This window comes from Artemia sp. Qi Xiang Cuo, chromosome 10 (genome assembly GCF_049724085.1).
Source record: "Artemia sp. Qi Xiang Cuo chromosome 10, ASM4972408v1, whole genome shotgun sequence".
Taxonomy (NCBI): Eukaryota; Metazoa; Arthropoda; class Branchiopoda; order Anostraca; family Artemiidae; genus Artemia; species Artemia sp. Qi Xiang Cuo.
In genome coordinates this window covers 8,680,107-8,694,848 of record NC_142803.1, presented here as the reverse complement: position 1 = coordinate 8,694,848, position 14,742 = coordinate 8,680,107, and the positions used below count along the sequence as shown (strand labels likewise).

At 35.8% G+C, this 14,742-nt stretch overlaps 1 protein-coding gene across 1 annotated transcript in view; it reads right to left on the bottom strand.

The window, feature by feature from the left end:
- Nucleotides 1-5,910: 5,910 nt before the first annotated feature.
- Nucleotides 5,911-14,742, bottom strand: part of LOC148947441 (uncharacterized) — a 45,629-nt gene continuing 36,797 nt past the window's right edge. The window contains exon 3 of the mRNA XM_089095852.1: nucleotides 5,911-6,568. Within this exon, the coding sequence (XP_088951978.1) occupies nucleotides 5,981-6,568 (588 nt within the window). The 3' untranslated portion in view covers nucleotides 5,911-5,980. The remainder of the gene's footprint in view (nucleotides 6,569-14,742) is intronic.

Genomic DNA, 14,742 nt, shown 5'->3' with positions numbered 1-14,742 from the left:
GGTGTTAGAGGCTCGATGCACTCCAGTTGAGCCATTAGGTAAGTTGTTGAGCCATTAGGTAAGTTGTAACCCCTTAGTTAGAGGCTCGGTGCACTCCTGTTGAGCCATTAGGTAAGTTGTTTCCATCTGGATCATTGGTATTATATAGTAACTTAATAACGCAATTGTCAAAATTCTTCAAAAGTACTTTTCATTCAAAATCAACGGCCCTTGTGTTTGAGTAGTCTTTTGTATAGGCAGGGTTGTATAAAGGCATATCGGAGCGATTGGGACCAATCAGGCCCCTCGTTACCATCACAATGAAAAAAAAAGATTAGTTAAAGAAAAAAAAGAAAAGTTAAAAACAAATTGCTTTTGACGATAAAGTCCTGCCAAAATTACCTTACCGAAGTTTCCGCGCAAAGAGGATGGAACGCACTTTTCAAAAGTGCATATGTATAGAAAGCTTACGAAGGGTTAAATAATAGGCTGTCCTTGGATAATAAATTCAGAAGACAGAATATTTTATTTTTATTGTTGGCTATTCAGTATGGGTGCTCCAGGCTATTCAGTAAGGCTCCAGGTGCTGATAGTGTGGTATCAGATAGTGTGGCTATTCAGTATGGGTGTTCCAGGCTATTCAATAAGACTCCAGGTGCTGATAGTGTGGCTATTCAGTATGGGTGCTCCATGCTATTCAGTAAGGCTCCAGGTGCTGACAATGTGGCTATTCAGTATGGGTGCTGCAGGCTATTCAATCAGGCTCCAGGTGCTGATAGTGTGGTATCAGATAGTGTGGCTATTCAGTATGGGTGCTCCAGGCTATTTAATAAGGCTCCAGGTGCTGATAGTGTGGCTATTCAGTATGGGTGCTCCAGGCTATTCAATCAGGCTCCAGGTGCTGATAGTGTGGTATCAGATAGTGTGGCTATTCATTAGTCTGGTCTCTGTAGGTTTCAAATTACTTAGTAATATGATACTTTTTACACTGAGAGATGCTGTAGACAAAGTTTTAAGAGAAGAACAGTGCGGTTTTAGAAAAGGTAAAGTATGTGTCGACTGTGTGCCTGTGTTGTCAAACACCTTTGGTCTTCAGTTTTATAGATTATGAGCAAGCATAAGATTCTGTTGACAGAAGAGCTTTAGCAAAGGTATTATCCTTTTATGGTATACTAGGCAAATACATTAAAGTGATTAGCGCTATATACGAGAATAACACTGCTGCGGTTAAGGTAGGAAATAAGGTTAGCACCTTGTTTTGTATTAAATCAGGAGTTAAGCAGGGTTTTGTTCCATCCTCCCTTTATATGGATCATTTTGATGTACTTTGTCTTAAGGAGCACATGACAGGTAATGGGAGACCACGAAATCAAAAGGGGAGGAAAAACTATCCTGGACTTAGATTGTGCTGATGATTTATGCATCCTAGATGAAAGTGTGAGCAAAACGAATGAACTTTTTGATGTTTTGTGAGTTCAGGGTGCTAGAATAGGTTCGAAAATTAATGTTAAAAAGACTAAGCCATTAAGGCTAAGAATAAGTGAAGATAAATAGGTGACGTTTCGTAACGAAAAGATTGAACAGGTGAGCAGTTTCACTTACCTAGGTAGTATTATTAGTTAAGACGGTGGGTGCAGTGAAGATGTTAAAAGTAGAACAAGAATCAGGGTGTTTCTTCTCAGGTACAAAAAAAGTTTGGAAGAATAGGAAGATGAATCCGCAAACCAAGATTAGAATATTGGAAGCTACAGTGATGACAGTGGTCAAATATGGTTCTGAAGTATGGGTGCTCCAAAAACAGATGAAGATTTGCTAGATCTTTTCCAGAGAAATTGCCTACTGATTGTTCTGGGCACCGGGCTGACTAACCGTATTTCAAACAGTCGGCTGTACGAAAAAAGTGGTTTAATCCTACTTTCTTGGGCTATAATGAGAGAAAAGTTGAGATGGCTAGGACATGTTCTGCGGAAGAAGGATGACAGATTACCGAAGATTATCCTTTTTGGCCAACTGTCTAGGGCTAAACGGAAAGCAGGTTGTCCTCGCTTGGGGAGGGAGGATGTCATAAAGAAAGGCTTAAAGGAATTGGGAACTTCCTGGAAGGGTATAAAGAGGGAGGCTTTGGACAGATTGGGATGGGGGAGGAGCGCGCGTAGCTGTGTTGACCTTTGGCGGCTTGGCGCGGCGGTGAGTTGTTGTTAGTTTAGTTGTTTTATTCAGTATGGGTGGATCAATTGCACTATCAAAATCATTTGGTATCTTGAAATGTACATAGCTTCAAAAAAGACTTTCAACTTTTTTCGTGATTGAATTAGTCTGCCAGATGAGATCAAGAAGGTGACCCATGTCTCTGAAGTTAGAAGTCTGATAAAAGAACATTGTTATAGGGTATATGGGGGTGAGTGTGTCAGTTCTCCGGTCTCTTTTGCCTTTAATTTGCAAAAAAAAAAATGGACTTTTGTGTTTGGTTGATGGATTGAGAAGGACAAGGTTAAACATGTTGAATGCTGAGAATTGATGAATTGAAAATGAGTAGGGGTGGTGTAGTCGCTTATTCGTGATTTTTATATGATAGTTTTTTTTGTTGTTGTTTTTAGGCCTAGTTGGGGTAATAATCTTCTTTACAAGCTTAGCGTCTGGATTTTTTTATTTTTGGTTGATGAATAAACCCTAATTTAACTTCAACTGAGTAGATAAATGATAACGTTCAACAGAAGCTGTTGAACCTAGACACAATTCGTTTACATAAGATATTTAAAATATTTGTTTCTGCGGTTCAGTTTTAGCAGAACATGATATCGGGTCTAGAGGATCCATTGGAAATCTGGGTGGAGCACGAAATGGAAATTTTCTTCCTTTTTCTTTCTCCTTCTTTGATATTCTCCGGCGCCTATATGTTTTGTATTTGGCATCTTTTAAAAAGATGGCCAGTACTTCTCAAACATGTAAAAGCCGCTTTGCGATACCAGGTGAGAGTAGGTAGGTGGAGTTCAAATCGTAAAAGCCATGAAATACCAAACAGGTATTACCGTGAATTACCATGAAATGCCAAACAGGAAAGACTTTAAATTTTGAGTATCACTGTTTTTTGTACGATTTTCCAAGTCAGTTAGGTTACCAAGGAACTTCAAAATAAATCTGTAGATATATCCATTGCATTTTCTTTATTTGAAAAACTTTTAAAATCAATAAGCAGCTACAGAAATACTGGATTTGAACAAGTTTGAGTTCAGGCAAAAACTCTCGCAGAAGATTTGGAAGTATCAACAGAATTTTGAAATAAAAGACTGGAACAGAAAGCAACATTTCAGTTATGAAGGCGATGGTGAACCTATTGAAGATCCGATAAATTTATAGAAGATATCTTACTTTAATGTTGTTTTAGATAAAGCTACAGGATCACTAAAAGGTAGTTTTGAACAATTAAAAAATCTTAATGAATTATTTGAGTTTCTCGGATATTCCAAAATAAGCAATGAGACATGCTTCAAAAACATGCACGTGACATAGAAATTTCTAATATACCCGAAATTTCTAAACGTGACTTAGAAATTTCTTTTCACCAAAGGTGAAAGAAGCTGATATAGACGGGAAAATGTTAGTTGAAGAAACAGAAGCTTTGAAATTTGTTTTTTGAAAATCCGTTTAAAATGTTCAATTTTGTCGGATAATTACAGAGCAAGGGCATTTCTGAACTTATTGCTTTTTGAATATTCTTAGTAATTCCAATAAGAGCTAATTCTAGAGAGAGATTAAATAAAAGAAAATCCTCTGAAAGTAAGTAGTAACCCTAAAACTTAAAGGAACTGAAATTATTAAGTATTTGAGGGGGTTCTTCCCCTCCTCAATACCTTGGGAATTATGCTAAAGTTTGACTTTTTGTTTTAATTATTTAAGAATAACTCATGAAACCACAAATTCCACGTTTTTGTATATAGGAGATTGAAACCTCTTTAGTAGGGTTTTTTTGATATGCTGAAACTGATAATGTGGTATTTATTAAAATCAATTGAGGTTTTTGGAACTGTTTCTCCTTTTTTCAAAAATGGGCAGATTTTCTCTGGCTCGTAACTTTTGATGGGTAACTAACATTAAGCTTGACAAACTTTATATCTTCTTAATAAGTAACAAAAGTTATTTCTTATGATCTATCTAGTGCTGTCAAGCCTCTGTTTCTGAGAGTTTCGGTTGCAATTGAGCCGTATCACTCCTTACACATCATTACCACGGACGGTCTGATCGAAGTCATAAAGTGTTGTTTTATGGAACACTGTCCTATTAGAAATATTTAGAGATTCTGGAAAACTGAATGACAATCAAAAATATTAGGTGTTGTTTTATCTTTATTAAGTTGCTTAAGGGGCTGAGAGGATGTCACTAAAGAGGGGTGACTGTACAATTTCTTGTTATTGTTTTTCACCCATGTGCATTTGTAAGGTGCCCTGTTCATGTTTAACAGCATTTCTACCTCAAAAGGTTTTAGAAAACTGAAGGACAATAAAAAACTTTTAGATGTTGTATTATCTTTATTAAGTTACGTAATGGGCTGAGAGGGTGACACTAAAAAGGGGTGACTGTAAATTTCTTATTATTGGTTTCCACCCATGTGCATTTGTAAGGTGTCCTGTTCATGTTTAATAGCATTTCTACCCCAAAAAGTTTTAGAAAACTGAAGGACAATAAAAAAATTTAGATGTTGTTTTATCTTTTTTTAGTTGCTTAAGGGGCTGAGAGGGTGACACTAAAGAGGGGTGACTGTAAATTTCTTATTATTGGTTCCCATCCTTGTGCATTTGTAAGGTGTCCTGTTCATGTTTAATAGCATTTCTACCCCAAAAAGTTTTAGAAAACTGAAGGACAATAAAAAAATTTAGATGTTGTTTTATCTTTTTTTAGTTGCTTAAGGGGCTGAGAGGGTGACTGTAAATTCTTGTTATTGGTTTTCGACTAAATGGATTTGTAAGGCTTCAGGTTTAGCAGCATTTCTACTCTGAAGATGCCCTTTTTGATTCCATAAGGCTTTTTATGGAGCAATCGAGAAAAATTTACAAAGAACTATACTTAACTGATATGCCAGTTGTGATACTGATACTGAAAATCAATTGATTTTCAGTTTCTCTTTAAATAGCCCTCTATGGTGTTGCATCAGCCCGCTTCTTCTGTTAGTACGCCCAAAATATATGAAAATTACTTGGGGAAGGAGAGGGAGAGTAAACTAGAGGTTGGATTGCAAGACTCTGGCTAGGGCTTCTCTATCATGGTTATTAAGACGGCGCCCTTTCATTATTGTCAAATGTTATACAATTTTAGACTAAGTCTGTAGCACTTGTGCTGTAGGGTGACATTACCCCTATTATTGCAGAAATTCTAAGACTATTAAAATTAAAAGACTATTTTCTTATGTTTTTCGGCACAAAGTTGGTCACTAGTGCTGCCAGAAAATTAATCGATATGGGCGATGTGAGAGATTACTGGGCAAGTCTTAATAGGATTTTTTTCACCAAGATTTAAATGGCAATTTATCAGAGGATCCACACCTTAAAAAGATGAGTAACATAATATTGGGAAAAAAGCAAGAAAAAAACAAACAATTGAATCAGAAATTTAGTTGAAATTGAAATTTCAGAAGAGGAGTTTTTGCTCTTTCAAATATTTTGTTTAACATTTTTCATGTCAATCCAGTCCACCTTCTCTTAAGGATTAGAAAGGTTCTTTCAGCTCTTCATATGAGCTAGCTTGACTGAAAGGAGAGGACTGAATTAAATTCAATGGGAGTGTAGTTTAAAAGAGAACTATTTGATCACGGTGTATCGAATCACCCTTCAGCACATTTGCGTATTAAAAAAAAATCCGTTAATCCTTTCAGCTTATCCTATGACGTCTGCTCTGACATTTTTACTGTTCTAAAATTCATACATACTACAATTCATAAAAGAATATTTTATTATTGGCTATGTTTCAGTCACAAAATTATAAAGAGGGGTCATTTACTAATAAATTATCAATGGGATATAAAGTTATAATTGTGAGGCTCATCGGGTGGGATTAGCGGAGGACTTATTCTTGGTTCAAAATTGTCTTGGGGAACATGAAATCCACTTGATGAATATCCACTATGGTATCCTAGTGAAAATGAAGGGTTTATTTGAGGTTCGACGTCATTAGTTGTTGGTAACGCATAAAAGTTAGCAGTCGGTATTGAATCGATTACTGGTGACGAGCTGGTGGTGCTGGTGGAAGAGCTGGTTGCTGATGACTCATAATAAGAGCTGTATGACGACGATTTATCAGCAGTATACCGTTGATTAAATACTTCTTTGACCTCGGCGGTTTGACGATATCGATATTGACCTTCATATTGACTTATCCTTGTTTCAAAATTTTTTCGGGGAACATTGAATTCATTAAATGCACATCCACTAGGGTCTTCTTGTGAAAATGAGGGCTCAATTTGAGGTTCAACATAATTAGTTGTTGTTGGTGACTCGTAATAAGAGTTAAATGGTGATGACTCATTTGTAGTATTTGGTTGATTAAATAGGTTCGTCGTCGGACGATATTCTTGAACCTCCATGAACCAACAGTTAATCTAAAATAAAAAAAATAAATGTTAAAATGGGTTTGCAAAATTTTTGGCACACTAAAAAATTTGTGTGCCAAAAATTTATAATATTGTTCGGTACGAAAAGCGTAAAAAAAATTATTTCTAAAGCGGCCGAGAAAAACTTGAGAAAAATAGTAGAGACATTCCTCGGCAGGGAAAATGGAAGGATCAGATATCTAGATTATAGGCTCCCAAATTTGTTTGATCTACCGTCTTCTTTGAAGAAAAATATTACTCGGATCCCTTTGGACATAAGGTCCTTTTGAAATTTGATTAACGATGAAAGCGAAAATTATAGGTTTATGGCCTTCTCGTAAAATATAGTAGAGGAAGGTTTGAATTAGGAACATTATTGTTTGAAACAGTGACACTGTTTATTGAACTTATAAATGATAGGTAACAGAAAAGAGTTGAAACATGTGAAATCATCTAACTGAGAAGGGAGTAGATTGACAAGGTGTCCTACGAACAAATTAGTAATCCTCCGTTCTATGCTTGTCATTAGTATCAACACTTTGTGAATCAACACTTTTCGCCGTGGTCTATTGTATCTACAATGCAATATTTCCAATCAATATAATGCGCTTGTGGGCATCCCTTCCTCAAAATACCCCCAGATTTGGTCCCGGGGCGGTAGTTCTCACTGAAAGTCACTAATTCAGCTATCATTTGAATTTAATCACCAAACTAATCAATAATCAATTTCTCTGAGAAGAATCAAGTTGGGCTTTTATTGTTAGTGCAGCTAGTATCATTGCACCAGATTGCTCAAGCTTTCTTGCCCCAGATTAATCTTTGCGCCATATTACTCAAGCTCTAACAGTTAATATGACCATAAACGAATCATGAATGTTCTGGGGATGGAGATGGCAAATATATGGCTAGGGATACCAAATGACCTCACCCCACACATTCAGCTAGGTATGCCTCTGTATTGTATCCTCAGGGGCGTAGCTCCAGCATTTTCATTGGAGGGGGGACAAGGGGGGTATTCCCCAAATAATTTGGAGAAAAAGTTATTGCTTAGCTCATGCCCCTTGACTCTCCGGATTTTGGCCCTCTTACCCCCCCCCCCCCCGCTCCAATAAAAATGCTGGAGCTACGCCCCTGAGGATACAATACAGAGGCATACCTAGCTAAATGTGTGGGGTGAGAAAGTGAATATTATTGGCTGGATGATCATTTTTACCTACAGACAAGGCTGTATCCATTGGAGGGGGGGGGGTAGGGGGTTTGATCCCCCCCCTGCGAAATGTTTGTCCGACTCGTAAAAACGTAACAAAAATAATATAAACAAATTTTTGGTGCGTTTTTTTAAGTTTTTTGTAAGACAAATTTTCTATAACCCTGATAATTACGTACAATTTGACGATGCCACGGCCACTTCTTACGATAGAGAGTTTACAAAATGGGCTAGGGAGGCAATTGAAGCAAAATACAACATTTTCTTGCTAATATTTTAATACACAGATATATAGGTAATAGGAATATTGACCCGATATATCACATTGTCCTTAAAAGTGAACCAATAGCTAACGAGGGTAATAAAATTTTACGAAATCACCAGGGGACTAGATCAAACAGTTCGTGGTAACGAACTGTAAGTAAGGAGCGACCCGGCTCAATGGTAACCGAAACTCTAGAAAACGGGTTTTTGATACCAATAGATATATCAAAAAGAATCAGATTTCAATGCTGATTTCAAATATATAACTTTCATCAAGTTTAGAGCTACCCATCAAAAGTTACGCGCCTGAGAAAATTTGGCTGATTTTCAAAAAAGGGGGAAAGACCCCCTAAAAGTTATAGAAGCTTAATGAAAATCACACCATCATATTCAGCGTATCAGAGAACCCTACTGTAGAGGTTTCAAGCTCCTATCTACAAAAATGTGGAATTTTGCATTTTTTTCCTGATAAGTGATCACTGATGCGTGTTTATTTGTTTGTTTGTTTGTTTGTTTGTTTTTTTCCCCAGGGGTAACTGCAATGACTAACTGGTCTTAGAAATTTTCGAAAAGGCTCATCGAAATAAAAGGTAAAGTCTTTAGTGCCCTTTAAAAGTGACCAAAAAAAATGGCGGGATATCAGATCCTTTCCAATGCTCATTTTTTTCCCAAAAGCATCCGATCAAAATTTTGAAAGAACCATTTTGTTCAAAACGGTCGAAAATTTGATAAATATGTTTTTTAGGATGACTTGATCCCCCAAAGTCCCCAGGGGAGGGCTGAAAGTTATGAACTTTACTCAATGTTAACATATAGTATTGGTTATTGGGAAGTATACAGACTTTTTCAGAGGAGATTTTTTCTGGTAGGTGGGGGAAGGAGAGGGTCGGGGGCTATATGGAAGGCTCGTTCCATGAAGGAAGTTTCCATGGGGGACGGGACATGGCTAGGCCGGGCGCGCCGGATTTCCCAGCATTATTAAAGAAAAAGATCAGGAATTAAATAAAAAAAAAACAAGTTTTTCAACTGATCAACTGATTGTGATTAAGAGGTCATTTTTAAAGAACTGGAAAAAAAATTCGAACTATAGTTTAAAGAGCAGGGTATTGACTAGGGGGCGAACCCCTAATATACGTGTTAAAAATTTATGAATATAGAAGTTCGTTACGTAAGTTAATTCTAAGTTACGTATATTTATTACTAATAAAAACGTTCGTAAATAAAATTAAACAAGTTTCGAGAAAGCCATTTAACCAAATATAATATGCAAATTTTGTTTTAATTATTCATGTACGGTGAGCCAAAATCAAAACCTGCATTAATTCAAAAACGTTCAAAAATTAAATAAAAAAAACAAGTTTTTTTAACTGAAAGTAAGGAACGACGTTAAAACTTAAAACGAACAGAAATTATTCCGTATATGAAGGGGGCTGTCCCCTCCTCAACGCCTCGCTCTTTACGCTAAAGTTTGACTTTCTCACAACTCTATTTTTTTAAACAATAAAAAAACTTTAGCGTAAAGAGCGAGGCGTTGAGGAGGGGACAGCCCCCTTCATATACGGAATAATTTCTGTTCGTTTTAAGTTTTAACGTCGTTCCTTACTTTCAGTTAAAAAAACTTGTTTTTTTTATTTAATTAAATACAAGACCTAGGAGAATTGCAGCAATAGTAGCAAGCAATAGTTTAATTTCGCAACAGAATAATCAATTTCATATTCATTTTATTTTATCTTAGCCAGTCGCTTTAGCGTTCTCATTGAAACAACTATGTTTAGCTTCTATGGCTCTCAGTCAAGTTGTGACAATTATAGATATAGATATTTGTTGTTTTTATTTCTTGATTTTGGATTTTAGGTTATTTTAGTTTTTATCAAGCCAACGACGTTTGGACGTAGCCTATGAGCCAAAGACCCAGCGTTGTTTTAAAAGAGCTTACGTATTGACAACTGATGTTTTGGCGTATGAGCCAAAGACCCAACGCTATCTTTAAAGAGCTAACGTATGGGCCAGTGATGTTTTGACGTATGAGCCAAAAACCCAACGTTTGTTTAGCTAAAGTATGGGCCAATGATGTTTTGACGTATGAGCCAAAGACCCAACGCTGTTTTAAAAGAGCTAACGTATGGGCCAGTGATGTTTTGACGTATGAGTTAAAAACCAAACGTTGTTTTAAAAGAGCTAACGTATGGGCCAATGATGTTTTGACGTATGAGTCAAAAACCCAACGTTTGTTTAGCTAACGTATGGGCCAATGATGTTTTGATGTATGAGCCAAAGAACTAACGTTATTTTAAAAAAGCAAGCGTATTGGAATAGAAAAACTAAATATCCTCGCTAGGATTGGGTAGATCTTGCTAAAACCAAAAGGGCGTATCCTATATTTTCTCCTCAAAGTAACTATGATCAAACAAGCGTTCTTGCACAGGTGTATAGAAGTATAGCAGTGTACATGAGTTTAGAAGTTAGTCCTTTAGAAGTGTTAGAATTAGTCCATATGTGTCCATATATGTGTTAGAAGCGTTAGAATTAGTCCGTATAGAAGTGTTATAGAAGTTTATTGAAGTATCACCCATGATTGGAGGGGAAGGCTGGTTCAAAGACTGGCTAATACAATTCAACGTCATGTGTATCAATATTAAGGCCACATTTTGGCCACAAACATTTTCATTCTGGGAGATGGGAACTTCTAAATAGCTGACAAAAATAGGGAAATTTTATAGAAAATATTTAAAATTGTTTAGGAAATCGTTAGTGACTCCAAGGGGAAGGAAATACAGATACGAGGGGGACCGTCCTCTTTGTGGCTTTATAGACCGTCATAAGATGCAATAAGACCTATCAAACAGTTTGTGGTAACGAACTGTAAGTAAGAAGTGACCCAGCTCAGAGGTAACCGAAACTCTACAAAATGGAATTTTAATACCAATAGATACATCAAAAGAATCGGCTTATTATGCAGATTAAAATATATAAGTTTCATTAAGTATAGTCTTACTCATAAACGGCTATGAGCCTGAAAAAAATACTTGATTTTAGAAAAAAGGGGAATAACTCCCTAAAAGTAAAAGAATCCTAATGAAAATTACACCATCAGATTCAAGCGTACCAGAAAACCCTACTATACAGGTTTCAAGCTCTTATTTGCGCAAATGTGGAATTATGTATTTTTTGCCAAAAGAAAGATTACGGATGCGTGTTTATTTTATTTTTTCCAGGGATGATCGTTTCAAACCACTGGTCCTAGTTTATCTTCAGATGGCTCATTCAAGGGGAAATGAAAGGTTCTAGTGCCCTTTTTAAGTGACCAAAAAGATTGGAGGGCAACTAGGCCCCCTCCGTCGCCCCTTTTCCCCCAAAGTCTTTCGATCAAAATTTTGAAATAGCCATTTTGTCCATCAGAGTTGAAAGGCCAAAAACTATATCTTTGGACATAACATGAACTTCCCTCCATCCCCAGGGGATAGATCTTTAGGTTGTAAAATTTTCCCATTGTTTATGCATAGTATTTGTTATTGGGAAGCTTGCATGCATTTTAGGGTGGTAGGGGGGGGGGGTAAATTTCCTACTGGGGGTTTTTCCATGGGGAGGGAAGTTTCTAAGGGATTAACTTGTCAGGTGAAATTATACACTGGCCACTGGGGGAATTTGCAAGAATTCCATTACAAAATTATTTTTATATATCTTGCTTTCTCCTTTCCGTCTCATTGGTACGCGTCGAGTTGTTAAGGATAATTGTCTCGAGTAAATTTTCACCGGGATTGAATTGTTTGGAGGATATTTCCGTAAGGAGGGTTTTTATCCGTGGAAGTGGGGCCAGATTTCCTGGGATTATTTAAAAAAATATCAGAAATGAAATAAAAAAAAAGTTTTTTCAACTGAAAGTAAGGGGCAACATTAAAACTTATAACGAACAATAAATTATTAGGTATATGTGGGGGGTTGCCTCCTCCTCAACACCTCGCTTTTTATGCTAAAGTTTGAATTTTGTCCCAGTTCTTTAAGAACGGCTCCTGAAACACAAGGGTGCTTAATTAGAACAATAAGACGCTTTTTAAAAGTACCAAAAAACTTTAGCGTAAAGAGCCAGGTGTTGAGGAGGGGGCAACCCCCTAAAAATACATAATGTCTTTCTGTTTTAAGTTTAAATATTGTTCCTTGTTTTCAGTTAGAAAAACTTGTTTTTTTATTTAATTTCTGATCGTTTTTTAAATAACCCCAGGAAATCTAACCCCACCTCCACGGAGAAATACCCTTCTTACAGAAATATCCTCCAGAAAATTTTTCCTTGTGAAAATGCTTAAAATTGCTTAGGAAATCGATCGTGACTCCAAGGTGAAGGAAATTCAGGAGGCGAGGAAACCAGGCCCTTTCTACCCCCCCTCCCCCGGACATGTGTTTGAGCTGAATAATGTTCTTATTCAAATCGTAGGATAAAGCTAGCGGAAAGAACGCCCTGTATAGCTTTATTTAGTTTACAGTAGTACGAAGATCGGCACCAAAAAAGCGTTACACAATATTGTACTTAAAAAAATGAGGAAAAAAAAAATTGTATTTCTCGATTCCTAATCCTAATTGTAATCCTAACAGTAGTTTTTGCAGTAATGAGAAACATGGATATGAGGTGGACCGGCCTCTTGGTGGCTTTATAGCAGGGGCAGATCCAGGATTTTTTTTTAGTGGGGGAATAGGTTTATCCAATAAAATTGCGTTAGGAGCAAGTTTAATTAACACATTCTTGCGTTAATTAAGTAAATTAAACTACTTTAGACTACGTTAGGGGGGTGCCCCCCCCCTTTGGATACGCCACTGCCTTATAAACTGTCATAAGATGTAATAAGACCTTTCTATTAATGAGTTAACAACATTCAATTATGTAGTCCCTTGACCTCTTTCAGTCTCTGGACTTGTTAAGACCTTTCGTAACTGTGCTTTCAAGGGATTATTATCTTTGAAAAGGATTATTGTTAAATTAAGTAAATCGGACGTTTGCTGTTAAAATTATAGAGTTCAAAATACTAACTTCGAAGAACTACTAGTTGAAAAGGAAATATGGCACTTAACTGATTACTGTTATCATTTAATAGACATAACCCGAAATTTTTATTTGACATGTTCGATAAATTACTGACGTTTTCAAACTGACGTTTTCAATAAAAAAAATTTTATTTGACATGTTCGATAAATTACTGACGTTTTCAAACTGACGTTTTCAATAAAAAAATTTTATTTGACATGTTCGATAAATTACTGACGTTTTCAAACTGACGTTTTCAATAAAAAAAATTTTATTTGACATGTTCGATAAATTACTGACGTTTTCAAACTGACGTTTTCAATAAAAAAAATTTTATTTGACATGTTCGATAAATTACTGACGTTTTCAAACTGACATTTTCAATAAAAAAAAATTTATTTGACATGTTCGATAAATTACTGACGTTTTCAAACTGACGTTTTCAATAAAAAAATTTTATTTGACATGTTCGATAAATTACTGACGTTTTCAAACTGACGTTTTCAATAAAAAAATTTTATTTGACATGTTCGATAAATTACTGACGTTTTCTTACTTCCGGTTAAACGAGCAAGGGGAGCTAACAAGGAAAACTTAAAACTTAACTTAACTACTTAACTTAACTTAACTTAAATACTTAAAACTTATCTCTCGTTCATTTAAGGCCCATTCATAACGAGATTTTACTAATTTCGAGATTTTACAAGATTAGCAAAATCCAGTATCCAGTTTTCGGTTTGGGCTGAGTTCCGATATTAGTAAAATCTCAATGTGAATGGACCTTTAGATTTTTAGCTATAACTAAGTTTAGCTGTTAGCCTACTCGGACGTTGGACGTTGAGCGAAGAACTTTTTTATTAACTGATCTTGATTTTTATTTTCAATAGTGAGAATTTCTTACAGCGGAGTTTGCATCATTTTTTGTCTTATATTAAATAAGAAAAACTAGTTTTTTTCAACTGAAAGTAAGGAGCAACATTAAAAATAAAAACGAACTGAAATTATTACGTATATGATGCCTCGCTTTTTCCGCGAAAGTAATAAACTATTTTCATCATTTCATCCGTAGTTTATTGGAAAAAAGATAACTACCAAAAATGTCTGGAAAGCACAACTGCCCTCTGCCTCATAGCAATTTACGCCAAGGTTTTATTTTCAGACTGCCATTAGTTTTTGTAGTTTATCTGTTCATGGTGAGGAAATATCAAATAAAAGTGTTTTTTCTTACTATATAGTTTTTTTTTTATTCGAAAAGGTCATGGAATTAAGGTCTGGTCTGGTATAGTCTGAAGAATCGATCTGTCGTAGTTTTTTTGCTCATTTTGCAAATAAACATAAGAAAAACTTTTTTGTTCACCCAGGGACGTAGCCAGGCTAGGGAGGTTGAACTTCAAAAAGCGAAGGGCATTTAAAAAGAAGGAAAAATGAAAAAAAAAACTTTAAAAATGCTAGATTTAAATAAAATTGATTCTCTACGGTGCGAGAGTACCTTTTTAGTATTGAGCTTGGCAAAATTAGTTTCTTAAGAGTCAAATACAAAAAAAAGATTATTAAATAGAAAATTTTAAAAATTTCCACCACTTCATTGCAGCAAGAGACCCAAAGTGAACTGCCCTAGACACCTTTAACAAAATCTTGGCTATGACCTTGCTGTAAAGTTGATTAGAAACTCGTACTGTAAGTTTTTGAATTTCATAA